This window comes from Mercenaria mercenaria, unplaced genomic scaffold (assembly GCF_021730395.1).
Source record: "Mercenaria mercenaria strain notata unplaced genomic scaffold, MADL_Memer_1 contig_1860, whole genome shotgun sequence".
NCBI classification, from domain to species: Eukaryota; Metazoa; Mollusca; class Bivalvia; order Venerida; family Veneridae; genus Mercenaria; species Mercenaria mercenaria.
This window is the reverse complement of record NW_026459872.1, coordinates 11,567-33,192: the sequence shown is the minus strand read 5'-3', so window position 1 is coordinate 33,192 and position 21,626 is coordinate 11,567. Positions and strand designations below refer to the sequence as shown.

General features: G+C 39.9%; 1 protein-coding gene across 1 annotated transcript; it reads right to left on the bottom strand.

Annotated features, from left to right (window-relative positions):
- Window positions 1–14,777: 14,777 nt before the first annotated feature.
- Window positions 14,778–21,408, bottom strand: LOC128551951 (uncharacterized). The gene is made up of 5 exons (XM_053532917.1): window positions 21,112–21,408; window positions 17,179–17,265; window positions 16,336–16,392; window positions 15,601–15,726; window positions 14,778–14,953 (listed from the first exon to the last, which is right to left on the bottom strand). Exons 1-5 carry the CDS (start codon window positions 21,228–21,230, stop codon window positions 14,785–14,787), a joined length of 558 nt encoding a protein of 185 aa, XP_053388892.1. The 5' UTR covers window positions 21,231–21,408; the 3' UTR covers window positions 14,778–14,784.
- Between the last annotated feature and the right edge of the window lie 218 nt (window positions 21,409–21,626).

Sequence of the window (21,626 nt, the reverse complement as noted above, 5' to 3'; positions counted from 1 at the left end):
CGGTAGATTCAGATATCGAACCTTAGATCCTTTTTCCTGTATTGTCCACTGCTCAAGGCCCTTTACAGTGGTAAGATTGTGACCATTATACAAAACAATAATATACACGAACACAACATTGGCGTTGTCGGCGGTTACTCCTTAGTTTTTGTGGGATAGGTGGAAATTCGGGGAACGCTGCCCCGTGAGTGGTGATTGTAAAATCTTTCAAAAACTTTTTGAGTAGGAAGGCGGACCGTAGCGATTGTGTTTGTTTTATTTTTTGTACTTAGGGAGTTTGCAAATTTATTTTATTATTTTTGGGCGTCCCGTTTTTTCAGGAAAGACCTTGAGCGGTGTGATTCTACTGGGTGGGGTATTTTCAAGTAAAACTTTTTAAAAGTTATTTTAAAGTGCAACTACCATTTTTTTTAAGTAATTAAATATTTCTTAATGTAGACTTCAATAAGTGTTTTATTTTTTGAGCGTTCGACCGGGCGGTAAAACCTCTTGCAGTGTGCTTCAGGGTCTGATTTATGTTGAGTGTTATATTTTGCTAAAATAGCATTCTACCAGTTGTCATTTATCAGGCCATAGTGTGTATCACTGAAACACCGCACTCATTCAGCTCCCGGTGAAGTATATTCCATATTTGACGCGTATTTCGCATCATTTCGTGGATTATTTTGGTACATTTGTGTTCATAAAGGTATTTTTTCATTTCTGTTTGCTCATTTGTGTGTGTAGTATTTTTGCAGGTGGATACAGACCTAAAAGGTACTGTGCAACATTTTCTATTTTGTATTCCCATTTAAAGGCACTTTTCGTGCACATTTAAATGTGATCATAGTGATTCACTTGTGTCTGTGTTTAAACACCTTGTGTCATACCTATTTAGTGTGTTTAAACCCATTTCCCCATTTTTATTGTGCATTTTGAATTAAATTGTCATTTCGCGTCCTGTTTCGTACCTGTTTTGAGTGTCTTGACCCATTTGTCCTTTTTCAGTGTACATTTTGATTCATATTTGCCTTTAACTGTACTGTGGCCCACATTAATTACTCATATTGACTTCATAAGTTGGGGTTATTGTTTTTCAATCAAGTTTAAATAATAATACCGGTGTGATTTTCATATTCTTTTGCCATAGCCAAAGTTTGGGCGAAAATATTTTTCATAATTGTGTGAGGCTAGTGTGATACTTTCATCCTAGCCTTGTCAACCTATACCTAGTGTGTATATTGGGTTTGTTTGCATTCTTTTTCATATATTATTGCATATTGCGTGTAATTTGTGTAAATTTTGATATTTCGCTGTATATTTGCAATTGATTTTGTGAATATTTCTTGTGTAAAGTTGTACACAAGTATACAAGGCTGTCTGTTTAGTAAAAGTAATTCCAAGTGTGTGCAGGTATACTTTATTTGCACTGTCATTTGACTGTGAATAATTGATCAGTGCAATTTTGAGAAATTTTCAAGCAGTTTCACATTTAGGAAGTACAAACTTTTAATAAAATTCTTGATAGTTTTTAATTTAGAAATTATTGTGATTACTTATTACAATAATTAGATAGACAACATATCAGACATATAGAGTTTCCTGGGTCTGATAAACATTACAGACTTTAAGAAATGTTTTAAACAGTTACACAGCTGGTAACTGTTGTGATTATTTATCACAATTAATTCTGTGTAAAAATTTGAGCTTTTTAGGAAAGTGTCTGAAATATAGTTCACTCAGCCTTGTTAACAGGAATTTCACAGTTTGTAGAAAAGAAAATAGCAATAAAAATTATATTTCAAGTATTTCTTGAAATCTTAAAAAAAAAAAAAAAAAAAAAAAATTACTTGTACAGTGTATAATGTTTGTTGTACATAATTTTGTGTGTGTACGGATGGTGTGATTCAATTCAGTGATACTGCCTTTATATCTTATGCTCGGTTGTGTGCATTAAACGGCATCAGATTGCACAACACTGTTGTTATCTAAATAATTTTACGAGTGACCACTTTTCGGATAGTTGAAAATTCGGATAAATATCTGAATATTGAAGGTGTTGTTGATTTTTTATCAGAAAAAGTTATTTGTATATATACACTGTCTCATATTGCATTGCGAATGATATTGTGAATTATTTATGTGTGATATAATGTGAATGGTGCATACTTTGCATTGTTCAATAAGCATATGGATTTGAGTTGAATTTGGATGCTGATATTTATGTTTGATATTCTACCGTGCATTGACATTGTTTATGTGTGATTTTTTTGTATGCAAATATTGTGATTAATAAAGTGACACCAGTATCATGTCTGCTTTGAACATTTAGGGAATTTATTGAATGTATGTATATTGTGCAGTGATCATTGATGTTGTATATTATATAGTGCTGCAATACTGTATATTATACAGTTGTGTGATTAGTATTTGATATTGTGTTGATATATACAAATGGCAACTTCAGCTGGAACACCAGATGATAAAAAACCTGTTGCTCTCCGCAGTTTGATGGATAAACTGGGAAGGTCGGAGCCCAGGTCCAGGTTGAGTGCACTTATAGGTGCAACAGGGGGCAGTACTTCTGTCACCAAGGTCAAGGTCAATTTCGTTCCAGTGAATGAATTGAAAACCATACTTGGTATTGGGGAGAAGATTTCCCATAGGATGCACCTATTAAGGTTGACAGAGGGTAACCTTACACCAGAGAGACTCACAAAGGAGTTTGGGGGTAAGATGACAGAAGCTATGCTACAACAAATGGACTTTGAAAAGAGTGACATGCTAATTGATCGTAGTCCCGATGTTACACTACCACCACTTGAACCACAGAGGTTAGACGACAAGTTAGCCACTTCTGGATCAGAAAGTGACGCTGCAGCTGTCAGCAAACATGATAAAAAGGGGAGAAAAAGTGAGATGGATACGGAAGTAAAGGTTCTGAAAGAGGATTCAAAAAGAAATAAAGATACAAAAAAGGTGCTTGACAAGATAAAACACAAAACAAAAACAAGAAAAGCTGTTGTGTCAGAAGATGAATCCGAGGTGGATAGTAAGTTAAAAAGTAGTACCAAAAAGTCACGGCATAAGAAGAAACATAATGATAAAGTTAAAGACTCCTCAGATGATTCTGAAGAAGACTCCCACAAAAGTAAAAGCAAAAGAAAAACTGGGAAAAAGGCTGTGACAATATCTGAAACTACAGACACAGCAGAGACAAAGAGTGACTCAGAATCAGAGGTAGAACGTCGTCCCACCAAGAAAAACAAGAAGGTTAAACGACGACAGGTCACATTTGATTCTTCAGATACCTCAAGCGATGATGAAGTCACGCCTTCTTTGCGAAAGATGCCAAAAGGATTTGACAAAACCTTGAGATTCTCTGGATCCAGTGATGGAAAAGGAGATGACTTTGATGCGTTTAAGTTCAAATTTAAAAGCTACGCAAAAGCTTTTAACTGGACAGAAGATGAGTGTAGCTACTGCCTTTGTTGGAGTTTGCAGGGACCTGCTGCAAAGTACCATACTTTGGTGTCTTCCGGCAGGGGGCCATTGACTTACAAACAGTTAATGAAAAAGCTGGAAAAGCGCTTCGGTGGAGAAGAATTGATTGAGACGGCCCAAGCTCGTTTCAACCAAGCTTGTCAAGAACCCAAAGAAACGTTAGAGGTCTGGGCTGATCGCATCCAGATGTTGGCTATGAGAGCATTTCGACAGTTGCCAGAATCATACGCTGCATCACAAGCAGTAAATCGCTTCTGCTTGGGATTGGAAGATAGGGAGGCTTCGAAAGATGCTTGTCTTAAGCGCTTCAAAACCATGGACGAAGCGAAAGATTATGTCCACTACTTCTTGCATATAAGTAGTGCCAATCCGAAACCAAAAGCATCACGGCGTACTTCGTCGCGAGATCAGGAGGAGGTTGTCAATGTGTATGAGACCAGCATCTCTCAAAATGAATTTAGGAAAGAGTTACAGAGACTGCAACAATACTTTGAGGACAAACTATCTATGAATAATAACATAAATGACAGCAGGGGCAGAGGGCGAGGAGGATATCCAAGAGGTCGGGGTTATCAACAGAGAGATGATAACCGTAATCAAAAGGGACTTGGACGAAGCGTTTATAGAGGTAGAGGTGATTGGGGCCGCCAAGCACGCGGCAGGGGCGGAAGATGTAGCGGTGGATGGAATAGGCCTACACAAGAAACTGGAAGTAGAGATAACAGGAGAGATGGTGTAGGATTAAATGAGTGCTTTTACTGTGGCGAGACTGGACATATCAGGTCTGATTGTAAGAAATGGTGGGCTACACAGGAGTGTTTCGCCTGTCATCAATTTGGACATCGCAAATCAAATTGCCCGAACATGCAGACAGGCAACAAAGGAAATATAAACGGGAGTGGGTCGGGCGAGGGGGCCACACCCGACTCGTAACTGCCACAGGCCCAGTGATTGAAGATGGAGGGCAGGGAAGTATTTCTTCTCTGTCTTTTCAAGGTCAAGCTATTAAAGGGGGCTGTGTGGGCGAATATGAAAAGGAAGATGAAGGTAACCAAGGTAATGATAGGGGGCGTACTTCCTCTCAGAATGAAAATGCAGCTAACAGAGGTAGAGGGAGGGGACGTATTTCATCCCCTGCTGACCAGAAACCAAGGTTACGTAGAGATAGATCAGTTGAACCAGTAAGGGCAACTACAGATGATATGAGTGTTAAGAATAAAAAGTCTCGTTTTACAGATGTAGGCACTCAAACAGATGATAGCGACAGTGATAATGAAACAAAGCGGAATGAAAACACTACTTCATCATCCGTTAAAATTGATAATGACACAGTTGAGAATTCTGTACAAACTTCAGGAAAAGAGTTAGATGAATCTGAAGAGGAAATGGTTGAAGTGAATCAGCTATCTTCTGTGTCAAAATATAAGATAACTGTGGGTGTGGAAGAAATGCCTGTGGAGGCAATAGTTGATACCGGTTCGGATGTGACAATTATATCCGAAGAATTGTTTGAAAAATTGACGGTGAAACCCAGGCTTATCAAACGTGTGACACTTAATGCTGCAGGAAAGCAGATGCGAATGACTGGTCGTGTGGTGGGACCAGTTAAACTGAGTATTGGCTCACAAATATATGAACAGGATATACATGTAGCTCCGATTTCACAGGACATGTTGTTAGGATTTAACTTTCTGGAAGGTAGAACTGTTTTGGACTTCGTAAACGGAATATTTCGTGTTGATGGGGAAGAGATAGAAATGAAAGTAGATGAAACGAAAGGGGTACTCGAGGTTGCTAGGGTGACAGTTAGTAAGAGGTGTGTAGTACCTCCAAATTCCGTGAAGCATGTTCAGTGCAAACTCAGCTGTGAAATGCAAGACTTTATAGTGGAGGCGGATGAGGACCTTGAAGTTTTGGTACCGAGGACTCTGCATGAAAAGGGAAAAGAGGCGATAATTTGTGTGGTGAATATCACTGATAATTTCCGCGTAATGAAGAAAGGTAAAGACGTGGCAAGTGCATTTCCAGTTGAGAAGGTGGTATCTGTGAACGGAGAAGTAGAAAATGTGATGAGTGAAGTTCTTGAGCCACAACTAACTCAAACTGTAAACCATATAAGCAGTAGAGACATCAAAGTGCCAGACCATTTGCAGAAAACATATGAGGATTCATGCAAGAATCTGACAAAACAGCAGAAAGAAGCACTTGCAAATCTTCTCATTACTTATGAGGATGTTTTCGCTAAAAGTGAATTTGATCTTGGCACATTTACCGATATAGAGCACTCTATTGACACGGGCACTGCAAGACCAGTTAAGCAGAGGATGCGACGAACTCCAGCATGTTTTGCGGGTGAAGAGGAGGCGCATCTCAAGAAGATGCTGGAGGCAGGGGTGATTCAAGAGTCCGTGTCTGAGTGGGCGTCAGCACCAGTTCTAATCCGAAAGCGGGATAAATCTGTCAGATGGTGCATCGACTATAGAGCTTTGAATTCTGTGAGTTTGAAGGATACTTTTCCTTTGCCATTAGTTGATGATTGTTTGGACACTTTGGCTGGAAATACTTGGTTCTCCAAGTTAGATGCCAATTCAGCCTACTAGCAGATTACCATCAAAAAAGAGGACCGCCATAAGACGGCATTTGTCACAAAGTATGGCCTTTTTGAGCACGTAAAGATGGGCTTTGGATTATGTAACGCACCAGCTACATTCTCTCGCGTTGTCAATCTCGTTCTTCGAGGTTTGAACTGGAAAACGGTGCTGGCATTTCTGGATGATATACTGGTGCTAGGCAAGTCATTTGATCAACACCTCGCTTACTTAGCGGAGGCACTGGAACGCTTTACAAAGTACGGGATTAAACTCAGCCTAAGAAATGCATATTTTTCCAGCATAAAGTTGAATTTCTGGGAAGATTCGTCAGTGATAATAAGCTGGCCATGGCTGAAGCAGACAAGAAAGTGGTGGAAGAATGGCCAACTCCAAGGAACTCCAAAGACGTTCAAAGATTTCTAGGTTTGGCAAATTATCACCGTGCATTTGTTCCAAACTTTGCTGAGATAAGCACAGATTTGTATAATGTGACTGGTAAAAATAAGTTCAAATGGGGAGAGGAGCAACAGAGAGCTTTTGTAAAACTACGAGCGGCGCTGACGAAACCTCCAGTGTTGGCCCTGCCCAATGCTGTTGATGAATTTGTTCTGGACACAGACGCTTCTAATGTGGCGGTAGCAGGGGAGCTTATCCAGATACAGGGAGGACGAGAGCGTGTTATAGCGTATGGGAGTTATGTTCTCACCCCCGAGCAGAGGAACTACTGTGTGACCAGGCGCGAACTGTTGGCTGTTGTACGTTTTACCAGACAGTACAGACATTATTTATTGGGGAGGCCGTTTGTACTTCGGACGGACCATTCCAGCTTGACCTGGCTCATGAATTTTAAAGAACCGCAAGGCCAGTTGGCACGCTGGATGGAAGAACTCTCCCAGTATAACATCATATTAAGACATAGAGCAGGTCGGAAACATACAAATGCTGATGCACTGTCACGCCCTCCAATGCCTGACAATATGTGTAACCAGTACGTGATGGGGGCGAAACTGGAGGACTTACCATGCTTTGCAGATGAGTGCCACTATTGTAAGAAAGCCCATGACCATTGGGAAAGGTTTATTGAGGATGTGGATGAAGCGGTACCCTTGGGGGGTACGAAGCCACGTTTACGAATCGCGGGAGGTAGCGCCAATAATTTGGATAAGGAGGGTGTCACAACTAGGGAGGATAATCGACGTTGTGCATCTGAGGACGTATCCGGGGTGGTTATTAAGGATGTTCCTGAAACATCCGGTGTTAATCGGAGGAATGAAACTGAGCAAGAAGGGCCCAGAAACTTGGTCAGTCACTCCGAGGTGCAAAATACTGATGGTGAGGTTTTGGCAGGTAATAAGTCTGTTAATCACAGACGGAGTGGTCAGTCCTGCGACACAGGTGATAGATTCACTGAGGGTGAATTGGAGTGGACAAAATCCTGTAGTATTTCAAATCCATCAGGCGATTCAAACGTGCAAGCTGTGGTGATGAGTATGTTTGAGACAGATTGTGGTGATGAAGCTCACATTGATGTTGTATTGGTTGGAGGGGAGTATGAGATACATGAGGTATTAGGTGTGGATGTGGAAGCGGACGAACAGTGTCAGCCCAGCAGTTGGGGTTTTACACTAGAAGATTTGGTAGCGGAACAAGCCAAAGATCCCGAACTGGAGATATTGTTGACGTGGCTGAGAACAGGAGAGGAGCCAGCTCAGAAAGTTCTGTACTTGGGAAGCAACGCATCAAAAGCGTACTGGTTAAATAGAGAGTCATTTGAACTAATTGATGGTGTGTTATACGTGCTACGATGAAGATAAGAAATTAGTCATACCAGTGGGTCTGAAAGAGGAGGCTTTGAGAATGACTCATGACATTCCGTCAGCAGCCCATCAAGGCATAAACAGGACCAAGGCACGGGTCAAAGAAAAGTTCTACTGGCATACTTTGTCAGTAGATGTAAAGAACTTTGTGCGATCATGTGAATCATGCAACCGGAACAAAAAGGCAGACCACTATGGAAGATGCCCTCTCACAGAATTCCAAGCAGGTGCTCCAATGGAGAGAGTTCACATTGATTTTATGGGACCACTGCCTAAGACGTCCAGAGGGAACGAACATATATAGATGATGGTCGATCAATTCACAAAGTGGGTCGAGTGTGTACCTTTGCCATCCCAGTCTGCAGAGGTTACAGTTCGAGCGGCGGTCAACACATTCTTTTCAAGGTTCGGTTGCCCACTCCAAATACATTCTGATCAAGGACGGAACTTTGAAGGGAAGCTCTTCAGTGCATTGTGTCACACCCTGGAGATTCATAAAACCCGAACAACGCCGTATCGCCCGTCATCAAATGGTCAAGTTCAGCGATATAATCGCACGTTAATGGATGCTGTCAGATGTTACATTGAAGGAAAACAGGCAAACTGGGATCTTCATCTACCCCAAATAGCAGGTGCACTCAGAGCATCAGTGAACCGGAGTACTGGGTTCACAGCGAATAAATTAATGCTAGGACGAGAGGTTAATACGCCAGCAACACTTATGTTCCCAGTTGCAAGAGGGAAACCGAGTAAATCTCCAGAGGACTATGTCGAGAAGCTTCAAATGGAAATTGAGGAAGCTCATGAGGTTGCGAGAACTCGACTTAAAACTTCACTTAAACGAATGAAGAGGAATTATGACTTACGGATTTTGACTAGAACTTATGAGGAAGGAGATGCAGTATATGTACTGGATACAGCAACACTTAAAGGCAAGTGTAAGAAGCTGTCGTCGCCATGGAAAGGGCCAGGTGTAATTGAGAAGAAGGTATCTGCTTACATCTACCGGGTAAAGATGAGAAACACAGTCTTTGTTACTAACCACGACAGGCTTAAGCCCTGTAGAGATCGGCAACTTCCAAAGTGGATCCTTGAATGGAAAATCAACCCGCAGGGGACGGGGTCCGCAGATCCAGGAGAACTATACTGTTCATGCCGTCAACCCTGGAACGGGCGTTTTATGATCGCGTGCGATTATTGCGATGAATGGTATCATGGTGCGTGCGTGAACATTTCCCCAACTGAGGCCCTGGAAATTGCCAAGTATAAATGCACACAATGCAAGGGGGGCGCCCGGTCGGATGTCAAATCGTAACACTATGTTGGGATGGAGACATCACGTTACTTACGTGGTGAGACTTCGTGGCGGTGTCGCACTAGTAGGAGTGGCCAAATAGAAAAGCGACGTCGACGGAGTAGCACTGCGTGGGAGCCTGGAGTGTCCATCCAGACTGGTGTCACATTACTTATGTGGCTGACCATGTTCTTTTATCTTCTTCAGAGTTCAGAGTGTTGAAGAAACAGCTAAATATTCTAGTCAAACAACTATTCTAGTCAAAAATCTATAAGTCATGCCTAGAGAGGTTTTGCAAGATATTGAGAGAGCGACGAAGGAGGGGAGGCTATGGGAGCCGGAAAAGCTAATAGAAGACCTGATGCTCAACCAGCAGACAGAGTATCGTCAGCGACAGGTCTTGTTAGCACAAGTGGCCCTGGCGGTGGATATGGTAGATGGTCAGTGGTTGTCTGACGTTTCTGGTTTCTGTTACCAGGGAGGATTTGGATGGGCGTCCGAAGGCTGGATTGAACGCCATGTAGGAGTGATCCCCAGCTGGGCGCGCACTCATTCTGGACGGCCAAGACCTCGGGCATCAAGCAGAAGAGCTGCTGAGGGGGCTTCGGGTACTTCCCGTAGTCGCCCTACCAGTTTGGGATCTGGAGTCAAGGGGAGGTCTCCTAGTTCTTCTAGGGAGCGGTGGAGAGTAGTGGAGCCGAAGCGACCCCGGAAATGGTCTCCAATCAAGTGGGAGGAGAGGAAGATCAAGTATGGATCGGGTTGCTGGAAGTGCGGGGAGTGGGGGCATTATGAAAAGGATTGCTGCAATGTTAGCCTTTGCAACTTGTGCCAGGAGCGGGGACATCAGACACGAGAGTGCCCAAAGGCAAAGGATATGAGAAGCAAGCTAGAAGACTCCCGCAGGAAAACTTCATATGAGGTTGGGCCGAGTGTTTCGGTAGTGGAGGCCACAAGTACTCTTTGTGGTCGTCCACAGGAAGAGCGGAGGCAGGAGCGAACTCCAAAACAGGCTTCTTGTAGTAAGGGTGTGGTGGCCGAACAGAAGCAACAGCAAGTGCTAAGAGAGGCTACAAGTACTTCTTGTAGCCAGGATAAGCCCACATCAACAAAGGCTCCGAAATTCAAGAAGTGTCCTGTGCCATGGTGTAAGTCTAAGTTGCAAGTGGTCATCTTGTTAGGCGAGAGGGGACATTATGAATTCATGCGTCGCTTTGGTTTACCAGAGAAGCGTGAAGAGCTGGAAGCCAGGTGTCCAAGACCCGAGGGGAGTGAGGAGTTAGAACTAGAGTGCCCCAAACCATCTTCTACAGGGGCTAGTCCTGTGAGGAATCTTTGGGTGGAGCGAGATGTTGAGGGTGGAAGAGAGGTGTTCCTAGTAGATCAGCTGGAGAGAGAGTCCTGCAGTACTTCTGCAGTGGTGGGAAGCAGTACCAGCAGTACTTCTGTTGTTGCTCTTCCGGAGGGTGTGATCGACGTGGCAGAGGAGACCTCATCACTAGACCAGGAGGTACACAGCCTGAGTGATTCTTCAGTTTCAATATCTCCCAGAAGATCCTGGCGACCTGCACCTAGTCCTGAGCTCCAGTTAAGTGATATGGAGGTAGTAGATGAGGTGGGAGAAGAGGAGGTGGCTGGAGGTGAGGATGATGGCCATAGGGTGCGAACACGGAAGGAAGCACTGAGCTTGGAGTGTGTAGACTCTCACTTCCATCTGGACAGGCTCTGCCAGAAGATTCAGGTTACACCGTGGAGTTACCAGAAGGCCTTGCAGATGGTGAAACCTTGTAGGTCAAGCCAACAGGTCGAAGTCGATGGAGCGGTTGCTGTCTGGTGTGATCCGGAAACCTATCCTACCAGGCAGCAAGTTGCGAAATTGAGGAAGGAGAGGGTGGTGTCAGTGATTGGCATACACCCATCGAAGGTACACGAGGATGATGTGGTGAGGCGGCTTAAGGAAAAGTTGGACGAGTGTGATGTGGTGGGTTTGGGAGAGATAGGTATAGATGGCACCAAGAAGGACCTACCTCTCCAGCGCACTGTGTTTGACGAAGTTTTAGGACTTCTGGAAAGCCGTTCTCATCTGGTGCTTGTGCTCCATTGCCGGCCAGGACGGGGGCAGGACAGTAGCAGCTCGTACTTCGAGTTGTTCTACCGTTGTAAGGCAGCCCTTCGACCAGAGCAGAAGATCCACCTGCATTGTTTCAATGGCACCATGGAAGATGTTGATTTGTGGTTGGGGTACTTCCCTAACACACATTTTGGTTATAGCCTGATGGTGCAGAGGGCTGATTTCAAGGCGGATAGCCGCTCAACTTTACAGCGGATAGATTCTTCCCGTCTCCTTCTGGAAAGTGATGCGCCATATTTCAAGTACGACAATCAGCAGGAATGGTCATCACCATCATTTATTGGTTTAACAGCACAGGAGGTGGCTCGGGTGAGAGGATGTACCAGGGATGAGTTGCTAAAGATTACAGCACAGAATGCCCAGCAACTTTACTGGTGGTAGTGGCCATCCTTGGGAGTGTAATCTTGAGACAGAGAGGTCGGCGTTACATGTATTGCACGTACTTCGTGTAATACATGACGTAAGATATGTGGAAAAATACGTATTTCGTGTAGTGTGGATATGTAACCCTAATAATATGTGTAATGTAAAAATCCAAGGATAAAATAAAATGTGGTGGAAATGCACGTATTTCGTGTAAATCTAGTGTGGAAAGACAACCATAAAAAGGAAATAAAAACGTGAAGTGGGAGAATAGCACATACTTCGTGTGTCAAGGACATTATTGACTCTATAATCTGTATACACACCAGTAGTCAGAAAAGTCAGCGAAATGAGGCAGTGAGAAACTCTGACTGAGTCAAAATGTCAAAAGGTTATTAGGTGTGTATTTTATGTACATAGTTTTAGTTGATACTTGTATATTGGTGGGTGGGATGAAAATCACACCATTCTTTTTTAATGTCCATGGGGTCCCAATTCTAAAATTTGAGTGGGAGGTCACAAATTCAAAATTTGGGGTGGTCACCCGCCTAACAAGATAAGGTTGGGGGGAGTGTTGCATTCGCAATTTAGTTGACCTTTTCGGTATTTTCCGCCCTTTGATTTTTTAGTGACCTGTTTCTTCCGGCGCGCATGCGTAGTGTAGTTAGCTGAGGTAAGCCATGGCGGTAGATTCAGATATCGAACCTTAGATCCTTTTTCCTGTATTGTCCACTGCTCAAGGCCCTTTACAGTGGTAAGATTGTGACCATTATACAAAACAATAATATACACGAACACAACACCTCCCTTAGAAAGCTAGACGACATTTGCAGCAAATTATTCCTAAGCGAGGGAACAATGTTTATCTCCGGAAACTGCATGTAATTTTATGATATTTATGCATGAAACAGACGAATACTAATGTCACGGTGTATGTCCCGGACAAAGGGTAAAAATCCCGGAAATTTTAACTCAGAATCCCGGAAAGGTCCTGAAAAATTATGGCATGTATGCATAACAAGAGATTAGAAAGTGATATTGGTGCCATCCACTGAGCCATTTTTGAATGTTTCAAATTTCAAGACTAGCTCAAGGTCAAAATCAAGGTCAAATTTCATTTCGGTACAATATAATGTGTATGTGGTCCAAATTTGAAAGCTGTGGCTTGAGAAATGTTAAAGTAGGTCACTAGATCAATATCAAAGTCAAAGTTCATTTCGGAGGAAAGAAATATGCAAGTGCTTCAAATTTTGGAGGATGTAGCTTGAGAAATGTGAAAGTAGGTAGTAGGTAAAAATCAATGTCAAATTTCAATTCAGAACACAAAAATATGCATGCAGTCCAAATCTGAAGTATGTACAATCATAAATGTGAAAGTAGGTCACTTGGTCAATCTCAAGATCAAAGTTCATTTCGGTACACAAAACTATGCATGTGGTCCAAATTTGAAGCCTGTACCTTCAAAAATGTGAAAGTAGGTCACTAGGTCAATTTCAAGGTCAAACTTTTTTTCGGTACACAAAACTATGCATGTGGTCCAAATTTGAAGGCTGTAGCTTGAGAAATGTGAAAGTAGGTCACTAAGTCAAGGTCAAGGTCAACTCATGTCAAGGTTCATCTTGCCACTCAAAACCATACATATGGTCAAAATTTAAATGTAGGTTATTGACAAGAAGATTTTAAAAGCTTTTCCCTATATAAGTCTATATAAACCATGTGACCCCTGGGGCGGGGCCATATTAGATCCCAGGGCAATAATTTGAATCATCTTGGTAGAGGACCACTGGATGATATTTCATACTAAATTTCAAAGCCCTAGGCTCTGTGGTTTTAGACAAGAAGATCAGAAACTGCTTTAACTGTTCCTGGCCAATGTGACCTTGACCTCTGACCTAATGACCTCAAAATCAATAGGGGTCATCTGCTGGTCATGACCAACCTACCTATCAATTTTTCTGAAACTAGGCCCAAGCGTTCTTGAGTTACTGCCCGGAAACCATTTTACTGTTCCTGGTCAATGTGACCTTGACCTTTGACATACTGACCTCAAAATCAATAGGGGTCATCTGCTGGTCATGATCAACCTCCCTATCAACTTCTGTGACCCTAGGCCTATGCATTCTTGAGTTATCATCCGGAAACTGTTTAACTGTTCAGGGTCACTGTGACCTTGACCTTTAAAATATTGACCTCAAAATCGATAGGGGTCATCTGCTGGTCATGACCAACCTCTCTGTCAACTTTCATGATCCTAGGCCCAAGCGTTCTTGAGTTATCATCCAGAAACTGTTTTACTATTCAGGGTCACTGTGACCTTGACCTTTAACATATTGACCTCAAAATCAGTAGGGGTCATCTGCTGGTCATGAACAAGCTCCGTATCAACTTTCATGATCCTAGGCCCAAGCGTTCTTGAGTTATCATCCGGAAACCGTTTTACTATTCAGGGTCACTGTGACCTTGACCTTTGACATACAGACCTCAAAATCAATAGGGGTCATCTGCTAGTGATGACCAACCTCCCTATCAACTTTAATGATCTTAGGCCCAAGCGTTCTTGAGTTATCATCCGGAAATGGATTGGTCTACATTCCCGTTCTTCAGTGAGATAACTGGTCAAAACTGCAGCATAAATTAAGTTCTACTATCTTGGAAATTTTATTAGCCTGATCTGAGTTTTATACCCTATGGTGATCTGGCGACCTACTAGCGCTAGCCGTAACATGTAAAGTGCAAGTGAACCTAGTTACCCTCTAGAGAACATGTAACTAACACAGGTTAACTTTATTACATCCTGGTTAGAAATTATCAATTCGGGTAAAGGGGTGACAATCAGAAAAAGTGAAAAAATAACATCAATATCCAACAGTTGAGCTACGACACCTTTAGTCCAAGATCTGACATATTTATTCACTTCAGAACACAAACAAAGAAAATCACTGTTAGAGTAATGAATGGACTGTTTCTTTATAACAATCTGACCAGGAGCATAATTTTTTTTAGTGATTTGGAGCCATATCTTTTTCCATATGCAGAAGCCATAGCAAATCCCTTCAGAATTTTCCAGACCCCGCCCCCCAAATATCAAATGGTTGGCCCTCAAATTTAAATAACAAATTGTGTGTGGACAAGCAGGAAAGCACTCTTCAGACAGACTTTATAAAAACAATAAACCATTCTTCTTTGAAACAAATAAATATACCTTATTGAGAAGGAACGGTTTTGTACTTTGTTCCCTGGATTTTCTTTTCTCTGATCAACACTAGTTTTTCTACTACAAAGAAAAAGATTTCAATTAAAATATTATTGTAATAAAGTATATTCTGCTGAGTGAATAACCAAAGATAAGAGCAACATGACGAAAGAGATTATCAATACAAATGCATAAAGTCAAGCATTAGCATGAATGAAAAACTATTACTTCTGTAACATCTGATTCAGAAATTGTTCAAGGAAATTTGCATGTTACAAATAGACCATATTAATTTCAATATGTATGCCAGGATTATACAAGATATTTGATTTCATCAACTGTATTTCAAGCAAAAATATACCCATTTATAGTAAAAAGCAGAAGACATTTTATCTTATAATGATAAATGTTCAGTTTTCATAGAAATTAATAGACTGGCTTCTTTTAAAGAGATTCAGATACTTAATTAGACAGTGAACTTGATTACTTCAAGCATCTGAATGATGGACTATTTATAGACTATAAACCACTTATAACTTTATGTATGACTGACAACTAGGAGGCATTATTTAATTTTTCAATACAAAACATACAATGATTACAGAGACGTGTACCAAATTGCACACAAAACCTTAACCAATGCCTAATGCTTACAACATCCTGATTAGTTCTCTTTGTTTTTTTGATTAAGCAAGCTAACAAAACTAAATTTCAAACTATTTGTTAACCTTTTTCTCTCAGCTTCCACCGAAGATGCCGCTGACAACTCACTGTCACTTACACGAGGTTGTGCAGAAATTGGTGTTGATGTGGACACAGGTCCTTTTGCTCTTTTTTTAGAAGGCCCTTGCAAACTGAAAGAAAAGAAAAACACACTATAATCACAGATCATGTTAGAAGTGCAATTCAAATGTGTATCGTTCTTTGAAAGCTTTCTTTCATTATGTAAAATAGCAAAATGAAGGTTATTTCAATGGATCTTTTAATCTGGATTTTATGCTATTATAAAGATGCCATTAGGCTTACTTTTTTCTCCTATGGAACAGAATATTATGAATAAAACACCAGTGCGCCATAATCTCATTTTACTCAATAATCAAATTAAATCCTTTATAAGTGGATTGCCTTGTTTAGGCTAAAAGTACCCTAGATAATTCATATATGTGTGAGATAAATGTGGTTATTCTAAAAAACAACATCTTAAAACCCTGCCGATGTCGCTGTTCAAAAGCATAACTGCTATCTGACATCGCTGCTACTTCTACTGTATGGTATATGCTTCAAATATTGAGACAGAGAACAGAGTAATAGATATAAATTTTTGGAATATTCAGAAAATAAATTGACCAGGAGGCTGGGTGCACAGCCAAGAAGTGCCCAACACATCCATGTGAACTCCAAGCACACATTTTCAGAAGCCTACAATCAAGTATTGAAAATCTTTTTCCTTGAATACAACATACCTTATTTCTGAATCAGATGTGGTAGGTAGCAGTTCTACACCAGACATAACTACTTCACTGAAAATGAAGAAAACACACAGTTTCATTTTTAAATAACCTCAAGCATGCAATGTAATGTAGCAGTAGTGTAGAGGTTAGTGTTGGTCACTCAATAAGGAGGTTGCATGTTCAAATCCCACTGGCGTAACTTCTCAAGGACACTAGTACTGGCTTTTCCAGTATGCAGACTTGAAAAGTGACTCATAAGCTTCAACCTTTCTTCACAACTTTGCAAAAATAAATTAGACCTAACTAATGCTCTAGCTGAAATTAATTCAATGATCATACTGGTATTGAGTGTTCATCTTTAACAATTTTAATGCACAAAAGTACTGTTAGTTTCCCCCTACCGAACGACAAAAATACCCCTACCAGAAACCTTTTTTTACAAATATGAAAGCAATACTATCTTTTTAAGATGCATGTTCTAATTCTAAAGAAACTAATCACTTCAGTTTTGTTAATTTCAAACCAAATGGATTATAAGCAAAATGTATGTCTGCTGCTGATTTTTTTTATAAATATGTAACTTCAGCACAGATTTATTGTATATCAAATATTTATATTGTGCATGTCAGTTTAGTGGAAATGTATAAGAACTGAATCCTAAAAATCACCACCTACACTGCTTTTGTTTTCATGTGTCAATGGAGGGGGGAAAAGATATTTCTAGGTTGGCTGTAGGCATTTAATCCAAATAATTGCATGTTTTGGGACAGCGTGATAACTTTTGAATGTCGTGGTCATTACTCGCAGGCATTATAAAGTTTGAACATGCACATTTTTCTGAGAATAATAGATTACCCATGATTGGAATCAGATGCAGATGAGTCAGCTATTCTTTCTGGAATCGTCAGCTTTTTCCTCTTGACTGTTGTTAACTCTCTGTACCTATGAAAGAAATAATAACCGTTCATACAACTGTAAACAACATTGACATGCTAGAATATATGTAATATATTTTTAACCATTTCAACTGAAGCAGTAGATAAACACTCTTTTCAGTTTGAATATCTGGGAAGGGAAAGCCAATCTAAAAAAGGCATGATTGATAAATAAAGATGCCAAACATCTGTAATAATTATATCTTGTTGCCTGTAAACCAATGTATATGTTCAAATAGTCAAACTTATCCGACATACACAGTTTGTTTTATTATTGTGACAGGTCAAACTGCGGTGGCTGCACATGTCAGTACAAAATAAAAAGCACGCACTCAGCGACAAAAGGCTTGTCTATTGTTAAAGTGGGTTCATTTGAGAAACTCAAACCAAAGTACTAGTATTCACAATATGCAATATCATAAATGATTTTTTTTTAAAATTAAATTTACAAACAGCCCACAAACCAAGCTTTTGGGGTGTTTGGGTAAATATATCTCTATTTCTAGACCGACAGTGTTCGTAATGGTGCGACACCTTATGTACCAGTCACTTTATGTACCAGACACTTTATGTACCACTTTGACACTTAGTGTACCACCTATATATTATATAGTAATTGTATCTCATTGTGTAGCACTGTGAATATGTGGTAATTACCTGTGAAAACATAGAATGTTGTTCACATTTTTATGGGAAAGAGTTAAATTTTAATACCATTTACCTTATTATTTATGAAAATTAACTTTTAAATTTAGTAAAAAACATTTCAAGTAAAATAAAATGTAACATTTTTCATCAAATCAATACAAAAATGATCATCCACTATGTATCATAAATGTGGTACATATGGTGACCAAAGTGGTACATATCAGGCCCAAGACCACAGTTATTTTTACTATATGTTCTATATAGGCACTGGACACTATAGCAATTTTGCATGCATTCCAACCCCTATAAAAATACCTGAACTCAAAAGAACTATCCAAGAGAAAAATTCCAGCCACAGTAAACATTGGGTTGACCGGCTCTTTTTTCCACCATTTTGAACCAAATCACATGCGTATGAAGAATACTCTCTAGATGGCCGCAAACAGGCAAAACAGGCCCTATCAAAAAGTCATGTTATGCATATTCTGACATTTTCATTCTGTCAAATTGTACATGTACCTACTATTTCATATCTCCTCTATTAAATCATGCCATTTATTGCAGGTCTTTCACTCAAAAATTCACCAATATTCACCATCAAACAGAGGAACTATTTTCCGCGTAACCACTTCCGTATTGTGGTCAACCAAGGGCAAATAACTGTGGTCTTGTGCCTATTTAGACCTATTTTTCTCTCCAAACTAAAAAATATTTTACCAGTATAATCTCAGATGTATAGCAAATTAAATCTGAAAGTTACACCTTTGTTGAACTATGCACTAAAATTTGACAGCTTCCAATGTTACACATGGTATCGGTCAAATCTGAGCAAAAAAAAAAAAATCGCGTACTTTTCAGATGAAAAAACGCAAAATTCTGTAACTTTTTTGTTTGATGAGATTTTCACCCAAAATAAACAACAGCATGTTTCCTTAATATACATCTATCCAAATTAAGAGCCACTTCAAGTCTGATTACAATATCACTGTTCCAATTTTAAGGAAAACTATTCATATTACAAAAAGCACGTCAAAATGCGGAGTCTACTCACACGAAAAAGTAAAATGTGAACTAAGAAAAATCCTGTAGCTGTCAAATTTGCCCTTTTTAAGCAGCCCAGTATGTGGCAAATATGAGAATGAATAGCTTTTGTACATATATGTGTCATATACTTTTCAGTGATCATTCATTTATGGCTACCCTAGGTAAAATGAGCCAAACAGCTCTGAAAAATCCAATATGTGAGCTTACTAAAAAGCTTATGAGTCATTCTGGAATGAATATTTCACTCAAATCTTACAGTTTACAGGCATTCAGTGCACTCTGTAAATGAAACATGCACACCATGACCATTTACACTGCACAAAATCTTACACTGTGTATCACAGCTGAGCATTCTGGCAAAACAGCCCCTATCTCTACAAAGAATGATTTTAATGTACATCACTGCCTGCTGAATGTTCCAAGCTGGCTTAATTTCAGCAAAAACCTTAATAAATATCAACCTGAGAAACTACAACCGGTGCTCCTAATTTTTCCTGTGACTAATATCAATGGAAGTGACCCTTTGTGTGACCGAACCAGGATCTTCTGTGTGACTGGAAGGCCTTCGGCCGAACAACATCTAAAATATGAGTCGAGCTAGTCATAATTTCTTAGAATGAATACTTAATCAGTTTACATGATTGTATGTATGTGCAAACTATATTTCAAAACAATCTGACTGCAAAGAAAGTGTGAAATGCTAAAAAGTGCCCCTCAAAGCAACTTTTCTATGAATATTTATATCACAGTCTCCTTTCCCCATACTGAAACTGTCATAATGTAAAATAAAACCTCAAATTCAAGTCTTATGTAAGTAAAATGTGTCATAACAAACAGTCTGAATAACAAAACTATCAATCACAAAGCAGTCTGTCCAGTTTCCTGCTTTACTGACTGCTAGATCTGAAGCAATGTTTACTATTTTCAGGTGAAATTAGCTACAATCTTAACTGAGTATTCACACTGGGAATACAGCTTCCTGCATCATCTATTATGAACAAATTCCTGTCCAATTTCATGGTAACTGATTATAAATGTTATCTCACTACCACACATGATTTAGAAAGTAGTCATTATGGCAAAACTGGCTGAAATAATGTTATTCCACTACAATTCTATTTTCTGGCTTTTTTTCGCTTGCCGATGCAATTTAACGAAGTCTATTAAATTTTACAAAATCACAGAAAGTATCTGATCTTGATTAAAAGCATCTAAATTGGAATTATTTACCCATTCACAACACCGAACAACTGTCTTCGGTCAAATCTAATAAGCTGTAGACATATATGTACAAAGGCGGCCAATCCCCGTCTATGCGACGAACTTCACATTGTCCGAACACTCTCATTTCAGGTTTTTAGGTACTAAAAGTGTAGGAAATCAAACAGAATAAGTAAATATACAATTCAGAACCTCAGATATGATGATTTATGCTCAATTAAGCATTAAAGGAAACCAATATGCAAGTCTAGTGTGTGAAAATCTGCCTGTTTTCCTTCAAAATCAATTAAAATATGCCAATTTCAGGCCTAATCTGTCCAATTTTCAAGCCCTTGAACTCATTTTTCTTGCACAGATTATGATTACACATATTTCACTATTCAGACACTTTTTCCACCATTTTGAACCAAATCACATGCGTATGAAGAATACTCTCTAGATGGCCGCAAACAGGCAAAACAGGCCCTATCAAAAAGTCATGTTATGCATATTCTGACATTTTCATTCTGTCAAATTGTACATGTACCTACTATTTCATATCTCCTCTATTAAATCATGCCATTTATTGCAGGTCTTTCACTCAAAAATTCACCAATATTCACCATCAAACAGAGGAACAGTTTCCGTGTAACCACTTCCGTATTGTGGTCAACCAAGGGCAAATAACTGTGGTCTTGTGCCACATAAAGTGCTGGTACATACAGTGTCTGGTACATAAAGTGACACATTCGTTCGTAAAATAATGAGTACGAATCGTAAACGATTCTTGAAAATAAAAAATCAAACAGTACTTCACAATATAGATAATATTAACATCAGGGCTGAACATATTAACATCAGGGCTGAACATTTACCACAAGTAAATGTACTTGTGACATGTTCTCTCCGAAAACAAGTGAAGAATCACAAATTTACTATTTTGAGCCGACCCCTATCATACCTGTCGATAAGCGCTTTCGCCACATCCTCGTGTTTTCTGGCTCCCAATTCCTCCTGCAGTTCTTTCCATCTATATTTGCGTGCCAATGTTGATAGTCTGAGATCTTCTTGACTTTCCATAGGCAGCAAGATACCTTTTTCTTACCGATTCGCTTCTACCTCTAGGTGGACCTGGCATTTTGTTTTGAAATACACGGTACCCAGAATGCATCGCAAAAGTTGCCCTGACGTTGCAGAAAATTTTCCCGCGAAATTTAAAATAGCTATCTTGGTTGCGCAACCGAGTTAGGAAACCCCATAAGTAACAGGATAAAACGTTTTCAGAAGGGTTTCTTTCGGGGATTAATGCATCATTTACCTTAAAATTACTTCTTTTTTAGATTTTATATTTACTTTCCAACAATTGTGACAATGAAAAAATATGATTATCCACCTTTAAAGGCGTACCAAATTTAATAATTCACCTGGAACGTTAGGGTATTTTTGTGAAATGATTTTTAGTACACGGAGGTAAAA

Coding starts and splice junctions, on each gene's coding strand:
- LOC128551951 (XM_053532917.1), bottom strand. CDS start 21,230: ATGGAAAGTCAAGAAGATCTCAGACTATCAACATTGGCACGCAAATAT. Junction 15,727..16,335: donor ACATCTGATTCAGAAATAAG/GTATGTTGTATT, acceptor CTTTTCTTTCAG/TTTGCAAGGGCCTTCTAAAA. Junction 14,954..15,600: donor GTGGAAGCTGAGAGAAAAAG/GTTAACAAATAG, acceptor TTTTCTTTGTAG/TAGAAAAACTAGTGTTGATC.